This window comes from Schizophyllum commune, assembly GCF_000143185.2.
Source record: "Schizophyllum commune H4-8 unplaced genomic scaffold SCHCOscaffold_8, whole genome shotgun sequence".
Lineage (NCBI taxonomy): Eukaryota > Fungi > Basidiomycota > Agaricomycetes > Agaricales > Schizophyllaceae > Schizophyllum > Schizophyllum commune.
In genome coordinates, this window is record NW_026089545.1 from 1,425,538 (window position 1) to 1,442,481 (window position 16,944).

At 56.6% G+C, this 16,944-nt stretch overlaps 9 protein-coding genes across 9 annotated transcripts; 6 read left to right on the forward strand and 3 right to left on the reverse strand.

The window, feature by feature from the left end:
• Nucleotides 1-636: 636 nt before the first annotated feature.
• On the forward strand, nucleotides 637-2,558 carry SCHCODRAFT_02507836 (uncharacterized protein; the record flags this gene model as incomplete). The annotated part of the gene is made up of 8 exons (XM_050343200.1): nucleotides 637-850; nucleotides 903-1,085; nucleotides 1,143-1,399; nucleotides 1,449-1,561; nucleotides 1,614-1,712; nucleotides 1,763-1,871; nucleotides 1,922-2,411; nucleotides 2,467-2,558. 8 exons carry the CDS (start codon nucleotides 637-639, stop codon nucleotides 2,556-2,558), a joined length of 1,557 nt encoding a protein of 518 aa, XP_050199266.1.
• A 340-nt stretch (nucleotides 2,559-2,898) lies between these two features.
• On the forward strand, nucleotides 2,899-4,498 carry SCHCODRAFT_02631961 (uncharacterized protein). The gene is made up of 7 exons (XM_050345689.1): nucleotides 2,899-2,918; nucleotides 2,967-3,380; nucleotides 3,431-3,453; nucleotides 3,506-3,614; nucleotides 3,665-3,770; nucleotides 3,823-4,294; nucleotides 4,348-4,498. Exons 2-7 carry the CDS (start codon nucleotides 3,031-3,033, stop codon nucleotides 4,350-4,352), a joined length of 1,065 nt encoding a protein of 354 aa, XP_050199267.1. The 5' UTR covers nucleotides 2,899-2,918; nucleotides 2,967-3,030; the 3' UTR covers nucleotides 4,353-4,498.
• Nucleotides 4,499-4,614: 116 nt separating this feature from the next.
• Nucleotides 4,615-6,375, forward strand: SCHCODRAFT_02750234 (uncharacterized protein). The gene is made up of 8 exons (XM_050347236.1): nucleotides 4,615-4,697; nucleotides 4,755-5,159; nucleotides 5,209-5,231; nucleotides 5,281-5,389; nucleotides 5,443-5,548; nucleotides 5,610-6,084; nucleotides 6,137-6,223; nucleotides 6,281-6,375. Exons 2-7 carry the CDS (start codon nucleotides 4,810-4,812, stop codon nucleotides 6,163-6,165), a joined length of 1,092 nt encoding a protein of 363 aa, XP_050199268.1. The 5' UTR covers nucleotides 4,615-4,697; nucleotides 4,755-4,809; the 3' UTR covers nucleotides 6,166-6,223; nucleotides 6,281-6,375.
• Nucleotides 6,376-6,399: 24 nt separating this feature from the next.
• On the forward strand, nucleotides 6,400-8,245 carry SCHCODRAFT_02631965 (uncharacterized protein). The gene is made up of 7 exons (XM_050345690.1): nucleotides 6,400-6,973; nucleotides 7,029-7,051; nucleotides 7,106-7,214; nucleotides 7,267-7,375; nucleotides 7,433-7,931; nucleotides 7,982-8,175; nucleotides 8,228-8,245. Exons 1-6 carry the CDS (start codon nucleotides 6,627-6,629, stop codon nucleotides 8,017-8,019), a joined length of 1,125 nt encoding a protein of 374 aa, XP_050199269.1. The 5' UTR covers nucleotides 6,400-6,626; the 3' UTR covers nucleotides 8,020-8,175; nucleotides 8,228-8,245.
• Nucleotides 7,904-9,866, reverse strand: SCHCODRAFT_02631970 (acetate and butyrate kinase). Its single transcript, XM_050345691.1, has 6 exons — nucleotides 9,762-9,866; nucleotides 9,310-9,701; nucleotides 9,074-9,258; nucleotides 8,983-9,023; nucleotides 8,226-8,927; nucleotides 7,904-8,173 (listed from the first exon to the last, which is right to left on the reverse strand). Exons 2-6 carry the CDS (start codon nucleotides 9,699-9,701, stop codon nucleotides 8,129-8,131), a joined length of 1,365 nt encoding a protein of 454 aa, XP_050199270.1. The 5' UTR covers nucleotides 9,762-9,866; the 3' UTR covers nucleotides 7,904-8,128.
• Nucleotides 9,867-9,959: 93 nt separating this feature from the next.
• SCHCODRAFT_02345975 (uncharacterized protein) lies at nucleotides 9,960-12,206 on the reverse strand. Its single transcript, XM_050342443.1, has 3 exons — nucleotides 12,161-12,206; nucleotides 12,018-12,109; nucleotides 9,960-11,791 (listed from the first exon to the last, which is right to left on the reverse strand). Exon 3 carries the CDS (start codon nucleotides 11,733-11,735, stop codon nucleotides 10,140-10,142), a length of 1,596 nt encoding a protein of 531 aa, XP_050199271.1. The 5' UTR covers nucleotides 11,736-11,791; nucleotides 12,018-12,109; nucleotides 12,161-12,206; the 3' UTR covers nucleotides 9,960-10,139.
• Nucleotides 12,043-13,226, reverse strand: SCHCODRAFT_02703042 (uncharacterized protein; the record flags this gene model as incomplete). The annotated part of the gene is made up of 5 exons (XM_003030066.1): nucleotides 12,043-12,109; nucleotides 12,161-12,577; nucleotides 12,628-12,790; nucleotides 12,845-12,904; nucleotides 12,950-13,226. The coding sequence occupies 5 exons, from the start codon at nucleotides 13,224-13,226 to the stop codon at nucleotides 12,043-12,045; spliced, it is 984 nt and encodes a 327-aa protein (XP_003030112.1).
• A 217-nt stretch (nucleotides 13,227-13,443) lies between these two features.
• Nucleotides 13,444-15,111, forward strand: SCHCODRAFT_02631982 (uncharacterized protein). The gene is made up of 5 exons (XM_003030477.2): nucleotides 13,444-13,759; nucleotides 13,809-13,937; nucleotides 13,985-14,181; nucleotides 14,234-14,568; nucleotides 14,619-15,111. Exons 1-5 carry the CDS (start codon nucleotides 13,550-13,552, stop codon nucleotides 15,038-15,040), a joined length of 1,293 nt encoding a protein of 430 aa, XP_003030523.1. The 5' UTR covers nucleotides 13,444-13,549; the 3' UTR covers nucleotides 15,041-15,111.
• Nucleotides 15,112-15,162: 51 nt separating this feature from the next.
• SCHCODRAFT_02631987 (ras-domain-containing protein) lies at nucleotides 15,163-16,754 on the forward strand. The gene is made up of 9 exons (XM_003030476.2): nucleotides 15,163-15,241; nucleotides 15,292-15,318; nucleotides 15,373-15,426; nucleotides 15,478-15,560; nucleotides 15,611-15,642; nucleotides 15,694-15,756; nucleotides 15,813-15,967; nucleotides 16,025-16,307; nucleotides 16,360-16,754. Exons 1-8 carry the CDS (start codon nucleotides 15,190-15,192, stop codon nucleotides 16,297-16,299), a joined length of 741 nt encoding a protein of 246 aa, XP_003030522.1. The 5' UTR covers nucleotides 15,163-15,189; the 3' UTR covers nucleotides 16,300-16,307; nucleotides 16,360-16,754.
• Nucleotides 16,755-16,944: the final 190 nt, after the last annotated feature.

Genomic DNA, 16,944 nt, shown 5'->3' on the forward strand with positions numbered 1-16,944 from the left:
AACTTGCATCGAACCCTCGGGGTGATCGCCGCAGGATCGCCGGGAAAGTCGAACATTTTCCACGTGACCTTTTGATCCGTTGGCAGGATCCGGAACATGCAACCCCGCTTTTTCCTCCGTCCTTCGATTGCGAGTTTCTTTTTACCGCGCTGTGCGTGCGCGCGGAGGCCGCGCTTCGCACAAGTCTATTGACGACGCGCGGATTACGAGCTATCTTTCACTGAGGAGTCCGACGTCAAGGCACAACACAGCAGCGATAGAGACGACAGGAGGAGGCTCGGGGAGGGAACTCAGCGCCAGGTCCACTGTCCGCCTCGTACCTGGTTCGATCGCCCACGAAATGAGACCGACAAATGGGACAACTATCAATGGGCTGAATAACAGATACTGATCACGATAGTGGACCCGAGCACCCGCCTACGGCGGCTCGCACGCGCTCCATGTTTATCTTTGACGCTGGCCTGTGGTGCAGGAGTCGATGATCGTGCCGGGGCCGATAAGCCCCAGGCCATTTTCTTATCCTCCTCGCCCGTGTCGCGAAGGACGCCTTCACCCCCTTCCCTCCCCCTCCCCTCATGAGCGCCAGCTATAGCTCCGCATCCGACCCCGAGAAGGGGTTGGAGAAGGACTCCGTCCATGGCGCGACGAGGTGCGTACCTACAACTTCCACACGAGTGTTCCCCCGCTGATCCTTCGCGCAGCGTTCACGAAGCGCGGATCGCGGACTTGAACGACGATGTACCGCGGGGCAAGCTCAGGTCTCTCTGGACGCTGGTGGAGAAGCTCGATCGCTGGGGTGTTGAGGCGCGTGGAATTGAGCGAGTAATGCCGGACGAACGATCGCAGACCTGTGAGTAGCAAGTCGCGCGCCTTAAGTAGCAATAGATTGACGCCATCCACAGCGTCGCTGGTGTGCTTCTGGATGTGGCTGGCGGCAAACATGACCATCTCGACTTTCTCTCTGGGCACGCTTTCTGCGTCTGTGTTCGAGCTTGGGCTGAGGGATGCGGTCTTGACCATCCTATTCTTCAACCTTCTCACTTCAATCCCTGCGGCTTACTTCTCGACATGGGGACCGAAGCTTGGTGCGCTTCATTCGTCGATCGAGCGAAGCAATGCCTGACGATCGTAATTACCTACAGGATTGCGCCAATTGACCATCTCGCGCTTCTCCTTCGGCTATTTTACGGCTTTGATCCCCGTTATCCTCAACTGCATTGCATGCGTAGGGTGGTCTGTTGTGAACTCAATCGTTGGTGGGCAGACGCTGCAGGCCGTCAGCACGTCGCACCAGATCCCCATCGCCGCTGCCATCGTTGTCATAGCGGTCGGCACTATCATCGTGTCCTTCATGGGCTACCGTGTCGTGCATTTGTATGAGAAGTACTCGTGGATTCCTGTTAGTGACTTCTCTTCTACGTGTCTATGTCTCACTTTATTCCTCATAGGTCTTCGTCATTTTCATCATCTACGCGGGCGAGATTGGTGCTCATGTCGACGTCGGTGCTTGGGGCGGAAGCGGCGAGGTTGAGGCTGCGAGCGTACTGTCTTATGGCGCTAGGTAGGCATACCCTCGGCCGTGGTGGTGATCGTTGGTCTAATCCCAGGATTAGCGTCGCTGGTTTTGCACTGGGCTGGACCTCGCTGGCTGCGGACTACTCTGTCCAGCTTCCCGAGAATATGGCTACGTGGAAGGTGTTCTGGTCCACATAGTGAGTTTCTCTTATTTCCCGGTCCGCGCTGTCTTGTTGACAACGTTTAGCTGGGGCATGAATCTCCCGATGATTACTGTCGAGATCCTCGGTGCGGCTGCCATGCACACCTTCGATGCTAAGCCGACGTGGGGCGATGCCTACGGTGCTATCGGTGTGGTAAGCTGGATCAGTTCTCAAAGTTCGAGCAATTAACTGATGTTTTACAGGGTGGTTTGCTCGGTGCGCCGCTTACTGGCACCATGCACGGCTTTGGCAGCTTCCTTCTCGTGCTGCTCGCCCTCTCCATCGTGGCGAACAACATTCCCAACATGTACTCTCTCTCCGTCACCTTCCAGGTGCTCGGTCGTTACGCCCAGGCCATTCCCCGCGTTTTCATCGTCCTTGCCGGGTCCGCCGTCTACATCGCCCTCGCCATTGTCGGTGCTAGCTACTTCGAGGAGTGGCTTGATACGCTCCTCGTCGTTCTCAGCTACTGGCTCGCGATCTTCTCGACGATCTTGGTGGAGGAGCACCTTATCTTCCGTCGCGGAGATTGGATGAACTATGCACCTGATGAGTACAATCAGTGGAGGAAGCTGCCCCTTGGCGTTGCCAGTTTCTTGGCTTTGGGCTGCGGAGTGGCAGGCGCTGTTCTTGGTATGGCACAGACGTGGTATGTCGGAGTCATCGGTAGCAAGTTCGGGCTTCCGGGTATCGGTACGTTCGATGTTCCTCTCCTGCACCCATCTCGAAGCTCACACAATCATTCTAGGTGGCGATATTGGCTTCGAGCTGTCCTTCGCCTTCAGCGCGGTGACATATCCCATCTTCCGATATATTGAGCGCAAGTATTGGGGCGCCTAAATCTCCACTGTCCTCTAGACTGTACTTTGCTGTTGTATCTGGTCTGCTATAATCACGACATATGGGAATATCGCAGCGTCTGAGTGATGTTGTTCCAAGTACGATGACCGAGGTCAGTTGCTTGATCATCCTCCGATAGACACGGGGGCTAACACCTTCAGTTTCCGAACCTGGTTTCAGTCCCATATAGGAGTCAATAGGTAGGGAGACGTAAACTCACGATGGAATATAGGCGTCAACGTCCGTACGAAGTCGGAAAGACAATCAATACGGTTCCACCCGAGGCGCAAGTCTTATGAATGCCTTACCTGAGGTTTTACCCAGCAACGACTTTTCTATGGCCGACTCGGCCGTTTCAATGTCAGTATCTTCGCCTCGCAGACCTTTTTTGACTAACGCATTGCGAAGGCCTTCATTTTTATAAGGCCTTTACTATCCGACTGTTTGTTTAACAACATCGAACTCGAGAACCATGTCTACTCCTAACAACCTCAACATCCCCTCAGGCGATTCGACTGTCGTCGTACGCGCTTTCGACAGTGTCGATCCATCGAAGTCCCGCATTCCCGCAGCCTTCTTCCTCTCACCCGTCCTAGAGGGACACGAGGAGATCTTCTTCCCGGCCTACGCGTTCCTCATCGAGAACCCCCGCACGGGCCGTCGCGTCATGTTCGACTTGGGTGTTCGCGAGCCGTCGTCGTATCCCCCGCAGGTCCAGCAGATGTTCGAGCACCCCGGCGTGGAGATGGTAGTGCACGACGTGGTGGACCAGCTCGTCAAAGGTGGTGTCGATCTCAAGTCCATCGACACGGTGATCTGGAGGTGATGGTGTTCACATCGTTTCTATCGCGTCTCTGACTGTATTTTCATAGCCACACGCATGTGGATCACGTCGGTATGTCACTTGTTCTTCGTCTATAGCCCTTGAGAATGCTGATATCTTGCAGGGGACGTGAGCAGATTCCCGCCTTTGACGGAGCTCGTCGTCGGTCGCGGGACGAACGTGAGCACGTACCCCAGCCAACCAGATTCCGGTCTGCGCGAAGAAGATTTCCAGTCAGTTCACCGTCCACCGATAGCGTTCATCTCGCTCACCCCACACTCAGAGGACGGTCTGTTCGCGAGCTTACCTACGGAAACCTGAAGATCGGAGGGTTTGACGCGCTCGACTTCTTTGGCGACGGGAGTCTCTACCTGCTGGATGCTCCTGGCGTACGCTCAATCACCCTGCCGTTACCTGTATACGCTCAACATCTTGTTTTAGCACATTGGTGGTCATACGTGCGGGCTTGCACGAGTTACACCGACGTCGTTCGTCTTCTTGGGCGCTGACATCAGTCACCACCCGGGCGAGTTCCGACCGTCGACTCTCCTGCACACGATCATCGCTTGCCCGGGAGATATCCTCAGCGCTGCCAACAAGACCATTTCCAAGGAGCACTTCGCTTCGTTAGCGTCAGAGCCTTTCGACCTTGCGAAGCGCGATCGGCCCATGTTAGACATCGCCGAACATGGTGTTCACGAGAATCCGGCCGTTGCGAGGGAGGCTGTACAGAAGATGCTTCCTTTCGATGCCCATCCGGACGTCTTCGTGGTCATTGCCCATGATCAGACGCTTGTAGGCCATCTGCCCCTCTTTCCGGAGATTATCAACGACTGGAAGAAGGCCGGGCTCAAGGAGAAAGTTGCTTGGTCCAGCTTTCAGCCAGAGAATACTGCGTGGCGCTACAGCAAGGGTAAGTATGCCAATTTATATGTTCTGGGCTGCTTCATACTCAAATATGGCCAGCGTGATCTTGTAGCAATCAGACCGTCCGGTGGTAACGACGAAGGGCACTCGTATACCGTAGCTTCTGCACGGTTCGCATATTTTCAATACGGTACCAGTGCCTGAGATATCGATGTACGATTCACTCCTTTCTTTCCAGAGAATAAGCAACGAAAATGCGAAAGGCAAAGTCGAACCGTGACAAAGTGGGTACGTGTGACCTTCGGCAGCTGCCGAGGCAGCGCGGGGGCGTCCCGTGCTGACCTCCCGAATGTTCGACGTCCGTATCGACGCTCCGATGGGTAGGCCTCTACTGGATGCTTTTCCCATGGAAAGAGACGGCATGCAGTCGCGTCACCGGCACTGTGGAGGTACGACTCAACCTACGTTGTTCACCCTAACCGTCTAACCGAGAATTTGGTTTAAAGGTCGAAGAGACCACTCGAGTTTTCCGCAGTCACTGTCCCTCTTCGCAGCACAAGGATGGCGACCTCCACCGAGATTGACATCCCTCACAGCGATGCGACCGTCATCGTAAAAGCACTGAACTCTATAGACTCTGAGAAGTCCCACATCCCGGCTGCTCTGTTTATGTCGCCTGTGCTCCCCGGGCGAGAGGAGTACTGGTTCCCCGACTTCTCTTTCCTCATCGAGAACCCGGCGCTTGGAAGACGTGTCATGTTTGACCTTGGGGCGCGCAACCCAGCGACATACCCTCCACCCATTGCGCAGCAGCTTGAGCTGCCCTTCGTTCAGTTTGTGGTCAACGAGATTCCGGACCAGTTGATCAAGGGGAATGTCGATCTCAAGAGCATTGATACGGTTATCTGGAGGTAGGCTTGCACGTAGATCAAGGAGGAAGACAATACTGATGCTTCGCAGCCACGCCCATATGGACCATATAGGTGCGCTTGTGTCATAAAACGGTCATACATCTATACTGAGTATTCACAGGGGATACTACGAGGTTCCCTCCTTCCACAGACCTCGTGGTTGGTCGAGGCATGCAACTCAAGCTCTATCCCGACCACCCGGAGTCCGGACTATTTGAGAAGGATATCAGGTGCGAAACCGCGCAGTCTTGTTATCCTAATTTGTTCTCATGGTTCATTATAGTGACAGAAACGTGCGCGAGCTAACCTACGGCGGTCTCAAAATAGGAGGCTTCGACGCGCTCGACTACTTTGAGGATGGAAGCCTCTACTTGCTCGACGCTCCCGGAGTAAGTCTTCCATGACTTCTCGATGCCATAGAACTGAAGGGACTCTCCCTGCCTCCCATAGCATGCACCTGGACATACGTGTGCTCTCGCACGAGTTACTCCGACCTCCTATGTCCTTCTGGGCGCAGACATCTCCCATCACCCTGGTCATTTCCGTCCGTCGGCCTCGCTGCATCAGACCATCGCATGCCCCAGCCAGATCCTCGCGGCCGCTCGTAGGGCTATCTCTGGCGAGCACTTCGGCGTGCAGGACCCTTCCCAACCATTCGATCTCGCCAAGCGCACGACACCCATGTTCGACATCGCGGACGGTGGCGCGTACGAGGACCCACCGACAGCGAGGGAGACCCTCCAAAAGCTATTGGCTTTCGACGCCCACCCGGACGTTCTGGTGGTCATTGCGCATGACCTAACACTCGTTGGCCACCTTCCTCTGTTCCCGAAGACGATCAACGACTGGAAGAAGGATGGCCTGAAGGAGAAGGTGACCTGGGCCAGCTTCGAACCGGGTAACAGAGCTTTTAGGTATAGCAGCAGTGAGTATCTTACTGCAAAGCTTTGTGAATTGCTCTTACCTTGAATGAACAGTCAATGTCGGCTCCAAGGCAGCGCCTTGAGTCTGTGAAATTCAAGCACAATTGCCTCAACGACGACCATTCCCATCCACGTACTCCCGTAAGTTATACGCCCTCCTTACGCTACTCGTTTCCAAACGCTGAGATTCCTATGTAGGTCCTGACGTACTCAAACTGTAAATCTCGATTCAATGTACCATGCAATGCATGACCTATCTAGTAAGAATACAATTGGACGCCGATTGTGTGCAGATAACTCTAGCGTTAACGTGAAGCATGGCCGTGAACCGCGGGTGATACGTCCTCGCCCACCGGTCAACACGCTCCAATAGAAGAGCATCGCTACGGGCTGCTCTGCAAGCAGACTATGATCACTCATTACCGCTAAGGCGCTCACTGATCACCTCACCCAAAGCGCGATCTGGCAGGCGCAGTGTAGATCGTCGTGGAGGATATAAAGCGCATCTCCGCATTCTTCTCATCCATTCGACGATCAGCCCACCATGAACGCCCCCAACCTCAACATTCCATCCAGCGACGCCACCGTCACCGTCCAGGTCTTCAACACCGCCTACCCAGAGCGGACGAGGGTACTCGCGGGAACGCTCATGAAGCCCGTCCCGCCAGGACGCGAGTACTTCCACTTCCCCATCTATGTCTTCCTCATCGAGAATACACGACTGGGGCGCCGCGCGATGTTCGATCTGGGTGGCCGCGATCTGACGACTTACCCGGCGGGATTGCAAGACCTGCTTAATCGGCTCGACTGCACGATGCACCCGGACGAGATTACGGGGCAATTGCGGAAGGGCGGTATCGAGCTAGAGAGCATCGACACTGTGATCTGGAGGTAAGGATGAGTAGTTGAACAATGTTGCGTTGACCTGACATAATTATTCCACAAGTCACATACACTTCGACCACATAGGTGAGATACACCTGCCCCATTCTCAGCTGCTCTCATGCTGACTTTCTCGCTCAGGCGACATGAGCAAGTTCCCGCCCTCTACCCAGCTCCTCGTAGGCCCGGGAACCAACTTGAAGGTCTTCCCCGAAGATCCTCATTCTGCTCTGCGCCCAGAAGAATTCGCGTCAGTATGTTCATACCCTCGACAGCGCGACGACAACTTACACCATCACCAGCGGCCGCTCGGTTCGCGAGCTTGACTATTCGGACGGCCTGAAGATAGGCAACTTCAACGCCATCGACTTTTTTGGCGACGGCAGCTTCTACGTGCTGGACTGCCCTGGGGTAACTATGTCTTTTCTGCCTGATGTGAGCCTCACTCATCATGTTCTCTTCGCAAAGCACATCAAGGGCCACACCTGCGCCCTCGCGCGCGTCACGCCCACCACCTTCATCTTCCTCGGCGGCGACATCTGCCACCACCCGGGCGAGTTCCGACCGTCCGACATGCTGCACCAAACCATGCCCTGCCCCGGAGACATCCTCGACGCGGCATGGAAGACTATCTCCAGCGAGTACTTCTGTCCCGCAAACGCCTCGAGGGTCGTTCCAACGACCGGCACCTTCGAACCTTTCGACCTCATCCAGCGCGCCCATCCGATGCTGGATGTCGTCGACGGTGATGTGCACGAAGATATCGAGGGGACGAGAAGGGCTATCCGCAACTTGCTGCCTTTCGACGCTAGCCCGGATGTCCTGGTGGTCATCGCGCACGATCAGACGCTGGTAGGGGAGATTCCTCTCTTCCCGAAGACCTTGAACAAGTGGAAGGAGGACGGGTTGAAGGAAAGGGTGGTGTGGACGAGCTTCCGCCCAGAGACTCTAGCTTATCGATATAGCGGTGAGTATATGTCCACCATCCGAGCACAGCGTATGAATATAATTCAACAGTGGTCCTTCCGAAGGTCGCTTACACGTGCAAGCTCTGAATATGATTATGATGCTATACCTGCAAGCGACGACGCTGTGCAAGCTGTGATAGCCATATGAAGAAGCTCTCACTATACAGTACACTTCTATGTCCTCCAAACATTGAGTCTACCAAAACTTCTCGTTCAGCGCGCACTGTCGAGCCATCTCGAGCTGCAAATGATGTCAACATCCACCGCCATCATCCAAAATCCACCTAACTCACCTGCTCATCCGTCCGGCACACCAACAACCTCCTCTTCCCCGTCTCCTCCTCCCCTATTTCCACCACGGCGCCACCCTTCTCATCTACCTTCGCATTTCTCTCCTCCGACACCGGTCGAAAGCCTAAGCATGTGATCCTGTCGCACAGAACCTTGCGCAGCTCCTGACTCTTCTCTCCGATCCCCCCGCTGAAGACCACCGCGTCGACGTTGCCCTGCAGCTTGAGGAAGTAGGAGCCGAGGTAGCCCTGGATGCGGTCGACGAAGATGCTGAACGCCAGCAGCTCAGGCGACATCTCTGATGACGGGTCGCCAGCCAGTAGATCCGGGCCCGGTGCATAGGCTGGCTCGCTACCCTCGCTTTTGCCCTTTCCAACACCACCTGCTGCGAACGCCTTCTGTATCACTTCCCCGAAATCCGTCGTCCCGCACAGTGCCTTCCAGCCCGACTTCGTGTTCAGAATATCCTCCGCCTGCGTGACGCGCAGGTCCACCGCCGCACTCGGCTCGTGCGTGATGCGTCCAGCCTTGTTGGTGTAGTGGAAGATGAGGGAGGGGTCAACAGCACCAGCGCGGGTGGCGCCCGGGAGGCCGCTGAGCGGTGTGAGGCCCATGGAGGTGTCGAGGGAGCGGCCGTTTTGGATGCAGCAGATGGAGGCACCGGAACCAAGGTGCATGAGGATGAGGTTGAGGGAGGATGCGGGCTGGGAAGGAGCCGCGGTGAGTGAGGACCGGGTCAGAGGTAACTTGATGCGGTACCTTCTGCAAGTGCTGGGAGACTGCGCGCAGTATGTACGAGTCTAGATATGTCATGAGCATCGAGAAAATCAGACATGGGAAAGGCACGCACAACTCAAGCCATGGAAGCCGTACTTCTTCAGACCCCTCTGCTTCGCCACCGTCTGGTCAACCGGGTATGCCGAGATGTATGGGGGAATCGTGCGGTGGAAAGCAGTATCGAAGAATGCGATCGACTTGACTCCCGGTAGCGCATCCGCTGCGCCCTGTATAACAGACAAGGCCGCGCCGTTATGCCTGCAAACATCGTCAGCCAACCTGCTGCAAGCGTCGTACACATGCACTCACAATGGCGCCAAGTCCGACAATCGCTCAATATGATGATACGCACCCGAGCTCAGCTCGACCGGATCCCTGTAGTCCCCTCCATGAACCACACGATGGCACACATGCGAGATACGTCCGCGCTCGATTCCAGCAGCGTCCTTCAAGTGTTTGAGGAAGTGCTCGAAGGCTGACGCGTGGTCATCAATGCCGTCCACCTCGACCTTGTCGTCGACCTCTTCGGGAGTGCCTTTGACCGTCTTGAAGGTAAACTTCGCAGGTGGCGCGCTGATATTAGAGATGGACGACTGCAAGAGCAGCCCGACTGGCTCATCCAATCCCTCGCTGGCAAGGGCGTATAGCGAGATCTTGAGTGAGGAAGAACCTGAGTTGGCCGACAGGATGAGTTTGTCCATCTTCCCAGTCATGATGGGTGCATAAGATAAGGGTATGTTCAAGCAGGAGATTGAACTGACGAGGCTGCACTTCATCATATAGACGCCATGACGTTCGCATGATGTATGCCTTCAAGCTTCAGGTCGCTCCGGAGTCTCCCATCCAGTCGGTGACTAGGTATCGACCGTACAGGCAAGGCCAACGCCGTAATGAGAGAGGCAATTAGAGGAAGCATGCCTTCGAAAATGCGTTGACGAGAGGACAAGGCAAGGCGTAGCATCGCGTGACTGACCGAATCTGGCTCACAAAAGGATTTCCTGATGCGGAATACACACTGCAGGTTGGGTGATCAGAACGCCTCAGTTCTCTAGGGTATATAGTACACATGTTGGACACTTTCACTCTTCCGATATGGTATAACAATCTCCTATAACTATACTTTCCGCCCTCGCAAACGCTCAGTTCTTCTGCTCGTGCGTCTCAATCCACTGCGCAGGGCCGGAGCGGGGCGCGTGCGGCGGCTGAACCGGCGGGGAGACAGGCAGAGTCGGCACCGCGGCGCCCGCAGTCGACGAAGCCGATGCAGTCGAAGACGTCGTTGACGATGAAGCGCTGGAGGACGGAACGGGCAGTGCGGGAGGCGCGACTGGAAGGTCGCGGACCGAAGGAGGGACACCAACCGGCGGGGAGACCGGAAGGCTCGGTACTGCCGCGCCAGAGGTCGACGAAGCCGAGGCCGTCGATGTTGAGGACGACGAGGCAGAGCCAGACGAGGCAGCCGGCGTCGGAAGCGCCGGGAGACCGCGCTGCGTCAGGCTGTTGGGCACAGGTGGGCGCATACCAAGGCCGGCCGTCACGGCCGTGTCGGGCACTGAGGTAACAGACACGCCATGGGCATCAACAGACGGCTTAGCGGCCGAGGGAGGAGCAGAGACGCCCGTGGACACGGATGCCGGACCGCCCATGGCGATGGTGACCTCCATGCCGCGAGCGACACGAATTGTGCGCTCCGTGGAAGTGACTGCACCGCTACCCTCGCCCATCTTCTTCCCGTCGGTGTCGTGTGCAGTGACCCTCTTCTTCTGCATGCGACGCGCGTTCGGCTGCGACGACGCAGTCGGGGCGGGAGGAGGGGCAGCCTCGTAGTCGGCGTTATGAACCTGGCGGGCGTGCGGGTTGCTCGCGGCACCGTTCGTCACGATGCGGCGATCCTCGACGAAGCCCTTGTCGCCGCGACGCCCGGGGGGAGTGTTCGGCGCAGAGCTGGGCACGGAGCTGGGCTCAGAGTTGTCGACAGCCATGTGGGCGCTGTGACCCTGCGCGTCCGAGGAGTTGGGCGTGGAGGGAATGGCATTGGTGTTGCCGTGAACGTCGCGAGACGACTTGGGCGCCTGCGGGACAGAGTCGCTGTCGGCGGCAGCACCGACGCTGTGGCCTTGAGCGTCCGAGGAGTTAGGCGTAGAGGGCACGGCGTCGGTCTTGCCCTCGGAGTGGACGGCGCGAGGGGCGTTAGGCAGCTGGGGAACAGTGTCGCTGTCGGTGTTGGTCTTGACACTGTGACCCTGAGCGTCACCCGCGTTAGGCGTGGAGGGTACAGCGTCGGTCTTCCCCTCCTCGTGGAGTCGGCGAGACGTCAGAGGCGTATCGGGGACAGAATCGTTGTCGATACCGCCTTCAGCCTTCTGTCCTTGGGCATCCGAGGCGCCGGGCTGCTTCGGCATGGAGTCGTTCTCTTGCTCCATGTGAAGTTTGCGAGGGGTAGCAGGCGCCTTGGGGAACAAATCGCTGTCGAGCTTGCCGTGGACCGTGTGGCCCTGAGCGTCAGAAGTATCAGGCGAAGGCACAGCATTGGTCTCGTCCTCGGTGTGCAGATCACGGTCGAATTTCACGGAGGGCGTAGAGTCGGTACCAGCAATCGCCTTGACTTTGTGGTGGTCACCGTCGCCGGCGCCGGGCGGGGCGGGAATGGCGTTGGTGTCGGCCTCCATGTCAGTGCCGGCGAGCGCGCCAGAGATGACGATGGGCAGAACAGCGAGAAGGAGTTGGAAACGCATGTCGGAAAGTGGATGGAGTGCCGGAGGTAGACTGGTGTCGGGGATAGAACGGGACGCTGTTGAGCGCGCGATGTGAGAAGATGGCGGTTCGGGATGAGGAGGGAGAAAGGGACGCGCGTTCTCTTATACCGCCCCGCGAGTGGCGGTGCCATACCCGCAGATCGACGCGCGAAGACGAGGCTAATCGACGCGAATGACGCGTCGAGTTCATTAAACAGACAAACAAGGCACGCGCGTCGCGCGACAAGTCACGAGACCGCAATCCAAGCACCCAATATTCACATTTGTTACTTACAAGGTTGATAGATTACTTGAAAGCTTTCGTAAGGGCTTCCGAAGCGTCTGTAACCATCTGCGCCCCGATTGGCAAGCGACTGTGCGAGGCTTCAGATTCCAGACGAGGAGTATTGAACAACTGAACGTACCCATCCATGGCCATGATAGGGTGCGGCGCGCCCTTGTACACCTTCGTCTCCACCTCGACGCCGAGCTTTTTCAGCTTCTCGCCGTACGCAATGCCCTCGTCGCGCAGGATGTCCATCTCGCACACGGCAATCCACGTCTTCGGCGACTTGGCTGCCAGCTCATCCGGCGCGAAGATGGGGGACGCGTCCCACTTCGTCCAATCCTCCTTGTTCGGGAGGTAGTTGTTGACGAACCAGTGCATGCGCTCAGGGCCCAGCCACGGCGTCTTCTCGTTCTCCTTCCACGACTTTTGCCTATCGTTCGTCTCTGAAGCGGTGTTGTCCGTGACAGGAACAATGAGGAGCTGGAAGACAATGGGGATAGGGGGATCAAGTTGGCTGGCTTTTAGAGAGCCGATGGCGGCGAGGTTTCCACCGCTAGATGACTATTCAGAGACAGCGAGCACGACTGTAGAATCTGGACATACCTGGAAGAACCACCGATAGCAATCTTGTTAGGGTTGATGTTTAAGAGTTCCTTGCCCTTCGAGTGTACCCATTGGATAGACTCAACAGTATCCTGGACAGCGATCGGGTACTGGTGCTCGGGCGCGAGTCGGTAGTCCACCGATACGACAACGCAGTTCGCCCCTGCACTGGGCGATTAGCCTCGACATCGCGGATGAACGCATGATGTGCACTTACGAACGCACATGTTGCTGCAGAATGCATTCTCACTGTTGATGCTACCAAGCGTCCACCCACCTGTTCGATGTCAGCCATATTCTATGGAGTGTGCACACCACGTACCGCCGTGATAGAAGAGGAACACCGGCCATCCCTCCGTGGGTGGCGTGCCCTTCGGCGTGAAAGAACGAACGCTAGTGTGTGAGAGCGGATAGTCCTTGATGTCGCAATCGAGCACAGCTGAGCTGCCCGGGACAGCTGGCGCATTGCGGATCTCTGGCGACCAAGGCAGCGTATGCGGTGGGACGATGTACTGCAACACCTCCTCATGGAACTTCACGTAGTCGGGATCGAGACGAGGGATGACCTCGGGATCCAGAGGCTGGTGTGCGACAGACATGTTGAGCGATGAGATAGGCGGCGATGGGTCTCGAAGATGAAGTGGGAGTCGGCGCTTATTTATGAACTCGCCGCCGGGCGACGGAGCGGGATTCATAGCGCGCTTGCACCCTTTATGCGTCGAAGGGCAAGCGGTCCGGATTCCGGACGAGATAACCTGCCAGATAACGATCAATTCAGAATGCGCTGCCTCGTCGGCGTTGCGCCGGGTTGTCGAAGCGGATCTCCCCCTGCGGGCGGACCGACGCTCCTCTGGTCGTATACTTATGACCCACTTGGGCATATGAGTCGATTGTAACACTTGCTTCCCACCAGCATCCCGCCATGGTCGTGCAAACAAAGACACCCATCGATCTCCTCGCGCTCCCCGACAAGGAACGCCTCGTCGCTGAGTACGGCGGCAAGGGGCTAAATGAGGTCCGCACACCAGCGTTCGTAATCGACCGTAAGGTGTTCGCGGATAACTGCGCGAAGATGCACATCAGGGCGAAGGACTGGGATGCAAGCTTTCGGGCACACCTGAAGACGCACAAGGTGTGCTGCGAGCTGGATCTCCGTGCGATCTCGTCTGACACGAGCGGAGACGGCGGAGGGCTCGAAGTTGCAGATGGTGTCGAGGGCGGACAAGACATCCGCAGTGGTCGTGTCGACCCTCATGGAGGCATGGAGCGTTGTGAAGGCTGGTCTGTTCAAGGACGGCACTATTCAGGATGTGAGCAACTTCAACGACGTGCTAGAAGGTGCTGACCCACAACGTAGCTCCTGTACGGGCTGCCGATAGGAGTGAACAAGGTCCAAGACGTGTCCGACTTGTGGGATGAAGTAGCGCCTAGCGGCGGTGTCATCAGGCTGCTCGTCGACCACCCAGATCAAGTGAAGTTCCTGGAGGAGTTCGAGAGCAAAAGGGAAAAGCCGAGGAAATGGTCGGCCTTTGTGAAGATTGACGGTGGCCAGAAGTACGTGTTCGGTGACTTGGTTGGTGTGGGGGATGGCTGACATGTCCCGAAGGCGCGCGGGCGTTGGCCCCAAGTCAAGCATGATCGAAGAGTTACTGAAGACATTGGCAAAGTCACCGGCAGTATCCATTTACGGCTTCTACGCGCACGCCGGCAACGCATACGCTTCGACGTCGCAATCGGAGGCTTCGAAGTTCTTGACCGGAGAGGTCAACTCTGTGAACGACGCGGCCGAATTCGCCGCCTCGATCCTGGGCGAGGACGTGAAGAACCACCAACAACCGTTCGTCTTGTCCGTTGGTTCCACACCGACAGCACACTCTGCAAGCACAGAGACACGGGCCAAGGTCTCGACATTGTTGCATGGAAAGTTGGAGCTGCATGCAGGTGAGTGATCGTAGACGCGTCGGTGGTCGGTGCGCTTACAAGAACACCAGGAAACTACCCCATGCTCGATCTCCAGCAACAAAGCACTTCCATGATTGGCGGGGGAAACATTGCGCAGAAGGTAATTGCAACTGTCGTCTCGATCTACCCTGGCCGAGCCGAGGATGGTGGAGACGAGGCGATCGTCGACGCCGGTGCGATCGCCTTCAGCAAGGACACAGGCCCTTCGGGTGGGTATGGCGACGTTGTGGGGAAGAATTGGCGCGTGGGCCGCATGTCGCAAGAACACGGCATCCTCACGAAGAAGTCGGATGGGCCTGCAGAGAAGCTCTCGCTGGGAGATACGCTTGAGATTGTCGGGCAGCACGCATGCTTGATTGCGGCCGCGTATCCGTGGTACTACATCGTCGACTCGGACGTCGAGCAGGGGAAGAAGATTGTGGACGTCTGGGTGCCGTGGAAGGGCTGGTAGAGGATATGTAGCAGTAATTTATGGTGGACTCCAGGCAATGACATGACGGTCGCGGAAAGAGGCTTGCGCGCCTGAGCATCACGTGGCGATGATCACCGAAGCCGGCAGACTCGCTCCAGTCGCCGGCACTCATCTTCATACCTACCGCCATGGCGTTGGACGGATACGAGGGAGACGCGACTGAGCTCCTCGAGACCTATGGTGCGCTCGGCTCCCAGACTGCTCGACAGCCACCCTGAACCCTTCGCCAGACTTTCTCATGAAGTACATCATCATCGGTGCGCCCCGATGACCCAGCGAGTCTCGGCCTCGTGCTCACGAGTGCCATGCAGGGGAAGCCGGGACCGGAAAGTCCTGCCTTCTTCACCAGTTCACACATAATTCCTGTGCGTCGACGCCCTCGAATGTCCGGACGGCATGCTGATCGTCGCTTGCAGTCAAGGAACACTCCCAGCATACCATCGGTGTCGAGTTCTCGAGCCGCACGGTTAAACTAGGAGAGAAGCGCATCAAGCTGCAGGTGCGGTGGCGAACAATTGCCAGCCTCCCCTTTGCTGATCAGCTCACTAGCTATGGGATACAGCCGGGCAGGAACGGTTCCGGTACGTGCTTATCCCATCCTATGGTCCGCCTAGCTCATCGTGCTGTCATAGATCCGTAACCCGAAGCTACTACCGCGGCGCTGCTTGCGCTATACTAGTCTACGACATCACAAAGTAATGGAACCTCCCTTTAGTGTATGGGTTCAGGCTAACGTATCGCGTGCCTTCAGTCGCGATTCATTCGTCAACTTGTCCCGATGGCTAGCAGATGCACGGGCACTCGCCAGTCCAGATCTAGTAGTCGTTCTCGTTGGCAACAAGGCGGATCGCGAGGAGGAGCGGGAGGTTGAGTGGTCGGAGGCCAGTCGATGGGCAGCAGAGCACAGTGCGTCTTATGATCCATGTTATATTGTCGTGTGCTAACTTCTGCCCTTCTACCTAGGCGTACATTTTCTGGAAGCATCATCCCTGACTGGAGATAACGTCGAAGCGCCCTTCCTTCTTGCCGCGCGAGCCATCCTCCTGTCCATTGAATCTGGATCGCTAGATCCCGAGAAGGCAGGAAGTGGTGTGAGTTATGGCGACCGGGCATTGCGACGGGTGAACAGTTCGAGCCGATTGAGCTTTGGAAGCCTCAGTGGGCGACCGCGCAGGGCGACGGTCAAGCTATCGAAGGTCAAAGGTTGGATACCTGGTACGCGATGTTGCTCGGGATGAGAACGCTAGTGAGTACATTCGTGTCGCATTACCAACTGGTTCGCTGACCATACGATGCAGCGGTATCCGGATTTCTGATCTCCACACTATGCATACCCGAACCCTGTCTATATACCACCGTCTGGCGACGATCCACCCTCTCTACCTCCTTCGCATGCATGCTCGACATTTTGCGCACTCTATCGGACAGCCATGCTTCGCACAGGCAGTTCACTGGACTAGCTATCCATGACGGGACTTGCCCCCTCCATCAATCCCTTCTACTGGACCTACATTTCCTCAGGACTAACAACCCTACCGCTGTCCACATATGCTACCCCTCTCTGTATTCTCGCATCTGTAGACTTCCTTTCAGATACACTGCTCCTCGGTGTATCCCATTTATGGTGTATATATAATAGTTGTACTACCTGCTCTGGTTTGGGTAATAGAACATATCATGACGCTTGTGCATCTGAAGACGTTTGCCTCGCCGTCAGATTCCTGGTAAAGGACGAAGACAGGAGATTTCGAGCTGGGGAAAGGTTAGGTGGCCGTGTCCCCCATCGTGGTATAGAGCGGCGAATCTATAATGTAATTTAGGTCGAGCGTCAAAGTTGACCCGACGCGTTTGCTTACCTAAGCTTTCGAGGAATTGCGTTGATT

Coding starts and splice junctions, on each gene's coding strand:
- SCHCODRAFT_02631961 (XM_050345689.1), top strand. CDS start 3,031: ATGTCTACTCCTAACAACCTCAACATCCCCTCAGGCGATTCGACTGTC. Junction 3,381..3,430: donor ATCGACACGGTGATCTGGAG/GTGATGGTGTTC, acceptor GTATTTTCATAG/CCACACGCATGTGGATCACG. Junction 3,454..3,505: donor CACGCATGTGGATCACGTCG/GTATGTCACTTG, acceptor GATATCTTGCAG/GGGACGTGAGCAGATTCCCG.
- SCHCODRAFT_02750234 (XM_050347236.1), top strand. CDS start 4,810: ATGGCGACCTCCACCGAGATTGACATCCCTCACAGCGATGCGACCGTC. Junction 5,232..5,280: donor CGCCCATATGGACCATATAG/GTGCGCTTGTGT, acceptor GAGTATTCACAG/GGGATACTACGAGGTTCCCT. Junction 5,390..5,442: donor CTATTTGAGAAGGATATCAG/GTGCGAAACCGC, acceptor GGTTCATTATAG/TGACAGAAACGTGCGCGAGC.
- SCHCODRAFT_02631965 (XM_050345690.1), top strand. CDS start 6,627: ATGAACGCCCCCAACCTCAACATTCCATCCAGCGACGCCACCGTCACC. Junction 6,974..7,028: donor ATCGACACTGTGATCTGGAG/GTAAGGATGAGT, acceptor TTATTCCACAAG/TCACATACACTTCGACCACA. Junction 7,376..7,432: donor ACGTGCTGGACTGCCCTGGG/GTAACTATGTCT, acceptor CTCTTCGCAAAG/CACATCAAGGGCCACACCTG.
- SCHCODRAFT_02631970 (XM_050345691.1), bottom strand. CDS start 9,701: ATGGACAAACTCATCCTGTCGGCCAACTCAGGTTCTTCCTCACTCAAG. Junction 9,259..9,309: donor TTGTCGGACTTGGCGCCATT/GTGAGTGCATGT, acceptor CGATGTTTGCAG/GCATAACGGCGCGGCCTTGT. Junction 9,024..9,073: donor CGGCTTCCATGGCTTGAGTT/GTGCGTGCCTTT, acceptor TGACATATCTAG/ACTCGTACATACTGCGCGCA.
- SCHCODRAFT_02345975 (XM_050342443.1), bottom strand. CDS start 11,735: ATGCGTTTCCAACTCCTTCTCGCTGTTCTGCCCATCGTCATCTCTGGC.
- SCHCODRAFT_02631982 (XM_003030477.2), top strand. CDS start 13,550: ATGGTCGTGCAAACAAAGACACCCATCGATCTCCTCGCGCTCCCCGAC. Junction 13,938..13,984: donor AGGACGGCACTATTCAGGAT/GTGAGCAACTTC, acceptor CCCACAACGTAG/CTCCTGTACGGGCTGCCGAT. Junction 14,569..14,618: donor AAAGTTGGAGCTGCATGCAG/GTGAGTGATCGT, acceptor CAAGAACACCAG/GAAACTACCCCATGCTCGAT.
- SCHCODRAFT_02631987 (XM_003030476.2), top strand. CDS start 15,190: ATGGCGTTGGACGGATACGAGGGAGACGCGACTGAGCTCCTCGAGACC. Junction 15,561..15,610: donor AGAAGCGCATCAAGCTGCAG/GTGCGGTGGCGA, acceptor TCAGCTCACTAG/CTATGGGATACAGCCGGGCA. Junction 15,643..15,693: donor GCCGGGCAGGAACGGTTCCG/GTACGTGCTTAT, acceptor GTGCTGTCATAG/ATCCGTAACCCGAAGCTACT.